The sequence below is a fragment of the Lepidothrix coronata genome, unplaced genomic scaffold, assembly GCF_001604755.1.
Source record: "Lepidothrix coronata isolate B3197 unplaced genomic scaffold, Lepidothrix_coronata-1.0 Scaffold34, whole genome shotgun sequence".
NCBI lineage: Eukaryota > Metazoa > Chordata > Aves > Passeriformes > Pipridae > Lepidothrix > Lepidothrix coronata.
In genome coordinates, this window is record NW_016690214.1 from 544,754 (window position 1) to 552,480 (window position 7,727).

At 65.9% G+C, this 7,727-nt stretch overlaps 1 protein-coding gene across 1 annotated transcript; it reads right to left on the reverse strand.

Moving 5' to 3' along the window:
• Positions 1-701: 701 nt before the first annotated feature.
• FAAP100 (Fanconi anemia core complex associated protein 100) lies at positions 702-7,524 on the reverse strand. The gene is made up of 9 exons (XM_017811803.1): positions 7,209-7,524; positions 6,466-6,584; positions 5,008-5,969; positions 4,481-4,631; positions 2,891-3,645; positions 2,470-2,606; positions 1,555-1,671; positions 1,082-1,168; positions 702-1,000 (listed from the first exon to the last, which is right to left on the reverse strand). Exons 1-9 carry the CDS (start codon positions 7,371-7,373, stop codon positions 866-868), a joined length of 2,628 nt encoding a protein of 875 aa, XP_017667292.1. The 5' UTR covers positions 7,374-7,524; the 3' UTR covers positions 702-865.
• Positions 7,525-7,727: the final 203 nt, after the last annotated feature.

Sequence of the window (7,727 nt, forward strand, 5' to 3'; positions counted from 1 at the left end):
CCGGGGCAGCGCCGCGTCCTCCTTCCCCATCAGGATCCACCCCATCCCCCTCCCGGGAGCCCCCACACCCCATGGTAAGGGCTGATCTGGGGGGGGCAGTGGGATGCAGAGACCCCCAGGGGTGCCATAGGGGAAGGGGGGGTTGGCAAAACAACCCCACTGTGGGCAGGACCCGCAGGAGCTGCACAGGGAGCTGGAGCACGGAGGGGTTGTGGAGCCCATGGCCCCTCTGGCAGGCTGGGGGTGACAGTGGCAGCCCCCTGCCCCAGCAGTGTCAGGACCCTCCGGGAGGATGGAAAGGAACAGAGGCGGGCACGGGGTGAGCGACAGGATCGTTTTCATGGCAGACGACAGAGTTACAGACAGTGGAGCGGTGCGGGCAGGGCGGGGCCCAAACACGCTGCACCAGCACGGAAATACGGGATCATTTATAGAAACAACGGGGGAGCGGAGACCCCCTCCCCTGCCCAGCAGAAAACGGGGCTCCCCCGGGCACAGCACCCTGTTTGTCCTGATCCTGAAGGCAAGACGGCTCGGGGGGCTCAGCCCGCAGCCGGCCCGGCTCGGCACGGCCACTACACGACCACGGATCCACAAAACACGCGGCCCCGGGGGGGCTGCCCCGGCCTGGCCGGGCTGGGGGGCGGCAGGGCAGGGCTGGGCCAGCCCAGGAGCCCCCGCTCCGCCACCGAGACCCCCCGGTGCTGCCGACAACACGACCACGAAACACGCACAGACACACCCCCCGCCCCGACCACTGCCCGCCCCGCCCCTGCTCCGGCGGGGTGGGCTGGGATGGGGGGTTCTCCCGTGGGCACCCGCCCCGGCCGGCGGGGTTTTTGGGGCATGCTGGCCGCCCCCCTGCTCACAGCAGGACCAGGCTGGGGTTCCTCAGCTGCCGGTAGATGTTCAGGAGCTTCTCGGCCGTGGCAGTGCCCTCAGCCCCCTCCTCACCCGGGGGCGGCTGGTCCCGGAGGGTCTGCGCCTCCTTCAGCAGCATCTGCAGGAGGGAGATGTAGGGGATGTAGTGGGAGGGTACCTCTGCGTGCACCCCACGGGGCAGGGATCAGGGGGTGCTCACCTCGTGGTTGGCCTGGATCTGCCGCAGGTACTGCATGCGGAGGTCGGGGGGTCCCGAGCCCTGCGCCGCCTGCTCCAGCACCAGCGCCTGCCAGGAGGGAGGGTGCTGGGGGAGCTGGCACCACCCAGCCCCAGGGACCCCAATCCCATGAGCCCCAGCCCCAGGGATCCCCAACCCTGGGAGTCCCAACCCCAGGAGTCCCAGCCCCAGGGACCCCCAACTCCAGGGGCCCCAACCCTGGGGACCCCCAAAACCTGAGAATCCCGGCCCGGGGCACATGGCCAACACTGCCCTGGGCTCCGTGGCCCAAATGCCCTGAGATGTGGTGATCCCACCATCCCCAGGCCATGCTGGGCTGGACTGTAACATGATGGTGCCACAGAATCCCCCTGCTGCACCCCCAGCTTCTATCCTGGGGGGGAGTTTGGGTCCCTTGGGGTCCCCCTGTCCCCCAGGGCAGTGCCTGGGCATACCTGGATGCGCCGGATGACGGCGTGGTGTGTCCTGCACATGTGGGCCAGGGATGGGCTCTCCATCAGGATCTCCACGGCCTGGATGGGACCCGCTGGGCTCAGGTCATTCATGGCCACCTGGACAGGGAGAGCAGTGTCACTGGCAGCTGGGGGGCTCAGGACCCCTTCCCATGAGTACCAGGCTCCCCAGGAGGCTCCCTTCACCCCCAAACCCTCCTGCTGGGCACAGACCCCAGCCCACCCTTCCCAGGGCCAGCTGTCCCCAGCCCAGTGCCTACAGAATCCCTGGTGAGCCCTCCCAGGACTGAGCCTGGCAGGCTCAGCCCCAGCAGAATTAACAGTCATTAATCACCCTGGGGACATGCGAGCTCTCGGGGGAATCCACCCGTGCCAGGTACCTGGGGGCCCCTTGGCGGGGTCAGCCAGCAGAGCTGGGCAGAAATCCCTGTTTTCCTGTGCCTTTAGAGGGGAATTTTACATGAAATGGGGATGAGCTGCAGGAGATCGGATTTACACCCCAAATCCAGCTGTGTTTTCCCCTTGTTCTCCAGAGCCAGCAGGGAAAGGCCATTTCTTCCCACAGCCCAGCCTCATGCCAGGCTGGGGCACGGTGAGTGTGAGGCATCCATAAGGATGCGGCAGCAGCACCCACTGTCCTACCTGGCAGGGAAACGGGAACACTGAGAGGGGGAACACCCACATGGAGCAGGAGGGAAGTGACCACAGCCTTTGGGAAGCCCAGGGTTGGGAGAAGTGACCGGGAATGCTGCCCTTCCAGCCCAGCAGATGGAGGTCAGGACGGCGTGGCCGTGCATCACCCCGCTCCCTGGCACTGGGAAGGAGACGGCTTTGTGGGACAGGGAGCTTCCCTGCAGGCTGACCCATTCCTTGGCTCAGGGCTAACCCATTCCTTGCCTCTCGGACGAGCAGCTGGACGTGGCCGCCGTCGGGTGCTGTGCCACACACCGATGCCACCTCCGCGCTGCTCAGTGCCTCGGCCCCGGGGTTCTCTGCCAGCAGCCAGCGCAGTGTGGCACAGCTCAGGGGCACATCTGGGGACCAAAGGACAGGGCAGAGATGTGACACTGCTGACAGGGTGTGCCCGGGGCAGCCCCTGAGTGGCCAAGGGTGACACAGGGGCCGGTCCCCTCCCTGCTGGGACACGCTGAGCTCGGTCACAGCACTGTCACTGCACCCATGTGTGACAGCCCATGTGCTGTGCTGGGGACAGGGTGCTCACACCGCCCTCCTGGCCCAAAGGAGAGGCTGTGACAGTGTCACCCTGCCCAAGGACACCTCCCTGGTACTCCCGGGATGATCCTGCCCAGGGACCCACCTGTTCCCGAGGTTTTCAGGGCGCTTTTCAGCAGCTCCGAGGACACCCGGATGGACGCTGCTGAGGGGGGCAACTTCCCCTCTCCCGAGGTTTTCCCCTCCTCGGGCTCAGTCTGTTCCTGGGACACTTTGAGGAAGGTCTCCACGGGGTCTGGGGGGGCAGGGGGTGCGTCTGGCCCGGGGGGGCTGCTCCCAAAACGGAGGCACTGGAGCATGTCAATGGTGCATTGGCTGAGGGGCAGGCAGATCCCCTCCCTGTCCGGGGACAGCAGGGGCGAGTCGTCGGGCAGGAAGTCATCCAGGTCCTCGGAGGAGTCGGAGCCGCTGCCCAAAATATCCCGTAAACTGTAGTAGAGGGCACAGGAGATGGTCAGAGGCAGGTCCAGCTTGGTGTCCGCAGTGGGGCCGAGGGGCAGCGTCAGCTCCCGCTTGTTCCCGGGGAGCAGCTGGTCAATGGGGAACGTGAAGGTGGTGGCCGAATCCACGGACTCCTCCTCTAAGGCACAGGGGCTGGCCAGGAGCTGGACACAGAGGGTCCAGCCCTCCTCCAGGCTGTACTCGCTGCAGTTTTCCAGCAAGCAGGAGATGGTGACGGTGTCCTGGAGCAGGAGGCAGCTCCAGTTGGCAGTGACGGTGCAGGCGATGGGCTTGGGGCCCTCGTGGCTGGAGAGCAGCGCCGCGCTCACGTTCATCACCTGGTTCAGGCTGGCCAGGGCTCGGTTCCTCTGGTCCACGGCCTTCTTCAGGAAGGACACTCTGCAAGGACAGCGTGACAGGGATGGAACAGTGGGAGGGATGCCGGGACAACGCCGGGAGCGCGGTGCCAAAGGCTCTGTGCTGCCATTGCCGAGCTGAGCAGCCATTGGCGTGATCCCAGTGCCCAGAGCCACCACAGGAACCTCCCAGCTCCTTCCCCATGGCAGCCCCAGATCCATTTCCCCACCAGAGCTGACCCTGTGGAGCAGCTCTGGACAGCCAGACCCTGGGAATCCCCCCGTGGAGGGAGGGGGGGCCTCGCCCACACCCCCTTCCCGTGCACAAACAGCCATGGAGACGGAGGCACGTGCCTGCCCTGCCTGTTAGTGCCAGCTTGGCATGCGTGACAGGCGCCTGGCACCCTGCCTGTGCCACCTTCTGCTGCCATGGCTGCTGCTGCCAGCCCGCCCACAGCGCTGGGGATGGCTGTGCCATGGAGAGGGGGCTGCCCTCAAACACTGGTTTTATGTTATTGAGGTTGGGGGAAGCTTCCCAGCCAGGAAAGGTAAAATGTCTCTCACTGAGAGAATTGGGGTCATTCAGCCTGGAGAAGGCTCCAGGGAGACCTTAGAGCCCCTTCCAGTGCCTAAAGTGGCTCCAAGAGATCTGGAGCCACAGAAGCTGTGGTTGCCCCTGGATCCCTGGAAGTGTTCAAGGCCAGGTTGGACAGGGCTTGGAGCAAACTGGGATAGTGGAAGGTGTCCCTGCCCATGGCAGGGGGTGGAATGAGATGAGCTTTAAGGTCTCTTCCAACCCAAACCATTCAGAAATTCCATAATTAATTACTGACAGAGACCTGCACAGCCCCTAGCTCGGTGCCCCTGCACCCCTGTACCTCTCCGAGGTGTTCCCTATCCCGGACAGCAGCTCCTTGATCCTCCGGCCGATCTCGGCAGGTGTCAGCTCCACATCCGGCTCCTCGGGGCTGCACAACCCACAGGACACGAGGCTGCCCTTGGCCGAGAGAGCCAACAGCTCCGACTCACCTGGGGCACAGACAGGGCTGGTCAGTCAGGGCTGGGGGGCCAGGAGGGGAGCAGGAGCTTCCCAGAGGGCTGAGGGGGGGGACGCAGGGGGGACAGGGAGCAGGATGGCACTGCCTGCCTCAAGGCAGGGGGGTATGATGGAGACAGGACACCAACCACAGCACACCCAGCTGACACGCAGCCCCCCAAGAAGGGACACCTGCCCTGTCCCTGCCACCCCCCAGCCAAGGCCAGCAGCACCCAGGGAGGGTCACAGCTGCCACAAAATGTCCCTGCTGGTGGCACAGGCAGCTCCGTGGGCAAAGAATCTGGACAGCAGCCCAACCCTGTACAGAGCCACGGGGAGGGGACAGGTGGGATCCCACTGCCCCAGTACCTTCTGAGGCCCGAGAGGACAAGGAAAGAGCCACGACACTGCAGATACTCAAGCTGGCCGGGGACAGGACGGGGGGCAGGACGCCGGTGCTGCTCTCGGTGTCCTCGGGGTCCGAGGCGTCCCCCGCGCGGTCCAGGTCGACGGCGGAGATGTCGGAGTGGGTGCTGTAGTACATGCGGCTGCCGCTGCCGCAGGCCGCGCACAGGATGGGCCCGCGCAGGGAGTACTCCCTGAGCTCCGGCACCGTCGCCTCCTCCCGCTGATCCGCCTTCACCGCCACCATCTTGCCGTAGTGGCCCACGGCCACCACGCAGTCACAGCCGGGCTCGCCCGGCGGCGGCTCGTCCTCCTCGGCGTCGTCGGCCGCGCGCCGCTCCGTGCGCAGGGCCCCGATGAACACGATGGGCTCCTCCAGGTGGTGCAGGATCTTCACCGGCGGGTCCGGCGTGGACACGTCCCGGCAGCCGCTGTCGTTGGCAGCGGGCGAGGAGCTGAGGGCTTTGAGGGGCACGGAGCAGAGCTGCCCGTCCGGGAACCCGCACAGGATCATGGGCGACTCCAGCATGGCCGCATCGATGCCGAAGAGGAGGCTGAAGAGGGGCTCTTCCAGCACAAAGCCCCCCGAGCACCAGAGCCCCTCGGCGCCGGGCGCGGCCGCGCAACACAACACGGGCAGAAAGCAGGAGGGGGGCGTGTCCTCCCCGTCCCCCGGCGGGGAGCCGGGACAGAATTCCACCTGGCTGACCTGCCGGTACGGGGGCCCGTCCTGCTCCGGGCGCGGCAGCTCGTGCAGCCGCATCCACCACTTGCCCTCGGCCTGGGACAGCGTGATGACGAAGGTGCTGAGCAGGGTGAACATGCTCAGGCTGGCGTCGGGGAAGATGCAGGAATCTGCATCCACCGGGAACACGCCGGAAGGGCCGTTGCTTTCTTGGCCGTCGCCGTCCGTCTGCTCCATTAACCTTCGGGAAAACAGGGAAGAGCTCTGAGCCAAGTCGTGGGGAGAGGCCAGCGTGTCCCTTGGCCGCCTCCTCGCCTGGCCCTGGGAAAGTAGCTCCTGCAGCAGAGCTTTTAGCACCAGGGAGAGACAGGAATTCTGTGGGAACAATCACAAGACCAGAGCCCCCAACCCTCGGTGGGGCCAGGGATGTCCTGGCTGTGCAGCTCTGCTGCCCTTGGCTGGGCACTGGGGGCCTTCCTGGTGGGATCCAGTGTTTGCCAGAGGCTGCTCATGTGTGAGGCAGCCAGGATGACCCTGGGCAGCTGGAGATCAGGATGGGGATGGGGGCTGGAGTGCTCTGGCATGGAGGGTTTGCAACCCCGGAGTCAGGGGCACAATCTGGAGAGAGCTGGAGCCTCACACAGAGAGAGAAGCCTCACTCTGTGGTGGGAAGGGGCAGCCCCAGGAGCCCAGGGATGAGGACATGGTGCTGATCCCAAAGGTGACAGACACCTCACCTGCTCTGCTGCTCCAGGGACACGCAGTAGATCCCGCTGTGGGCGCACAGGATGTAGAGCTGTCGGGGCTGGGGCAGCAGCTCCACGTGCCACACCTGGTCAGGACAGCGGAACACGGCCTGGGGAGGGGGCACAGAACAAAATGTCACCTCCCACAGCACCTCCCACGGCACCTGAAGGGGTGGCAGGGACGGGTGGGGGCTCCCTGCAGGGGGGGATCCAAAGCAATTCCCAGGGATAAAGGGATCCCCGGGCAGCCCCCAGCTGGGTTTTCCTGGGGTTGGGAGGGGGGCTGTGGCAGCCTGTCATTCCTGCTCCCCAGGGGGAAGGAAAGCAGGGATCAGGGAGCTGGTACTGCTCCACTTTGCAGAGCGGGAGCGCAGTGTGGGAGGCAGAGCCCGCTCCTACAGCGGTGCAGCTCTTAGAAATGATAATCAGAGCCAATTAACAAAGGCAGTGGCGTGTCAGTCACTAGTGACAGCAGGGACAACAGCCAGGCCTGGTGGAGAGGGAACAGGAGCCCCCTGTGCTGGGGGGAATGAGCCTGGGGGGTCTGATCCAACGTCTGTCCCACGGGATTGGGAGAGGGGACAGCTGGCAGCACCCCCAGAGCTCCACAGGGACGGGCAGGGGGAGCTGGTGGGGTTGGATTGCTGGGGGACCCCAAGGGACTTGGCCATGAGTGGTGTTCCTATGGGATGAGGGTCCCAGTGTGGAGCCCCCCCACCCCCCAGACCCCTCACCTTGAGCACTTTGCCCTCCTGGTCGTACACGTAGACGAACTCAGAGCCATTGGAGAGGTAGATCTCATTCTCGTGGCACAGCACCCGGGGCTTGCCCGCCGCCAGTCCCCCCACCGGGCAGCAGAACCCGGCCAGGTAATCCACCCTGTGCCCCACCTGAGCCATGGTGCCGGCCTGGGGGGCACACCGAGTGGCGGGGTTGTCAGGGGGAGGGGATAGGGCCCCTCTGCCAGCTGAGCCCAGACCCCCAGAGCCGGGGGTGACGCAGCCCTGTGGACCCCACACTCCTACTGGGGCCCCCCAGCCCCGGCAGAGCCCCCCATCCTCCCCAGCACAAGTCTAGACCCCCAGCCCCGCACCCCTCCGAGCCCCACAGCCCCTCATACCGCAGGCCCAGACCCACGGTCACCCCCCGGCTGAGCCCCCCACACCTCCCCATTCCCACCCCCACACAGCCCTCTCCCCAGGCATCACCCTCAGCCCCCCACTCCCCATCCTAGCGCCCCCAGGCCCACCCCC

Bases quoted from the DNA above. Each gene is read 5' to 3' on its own strand.
- FAAP100 (XM_017811803.1), bottom strand. From the start codon at position 7,373: ATGGCTCAGGTGGGGCACAGGGTGGATTACCTGGCCGGGTTCTGCTGC. The intron at 2,607-2,890 runs GTGGGTCCCTGG...TTTGGTCCCCAG, and splicing joins CCTGAAAACCTCGGGAACAG to ATGTGCCCCTGAGCTGTGCC. The intron at 1,001-1,081 runs GTGAGCACCCCC...TCCCTCCTGCAG, and splicing joins AGATCCAGGCCAACCACGAG to ATGCTGCTGAAGGAGGCGCA.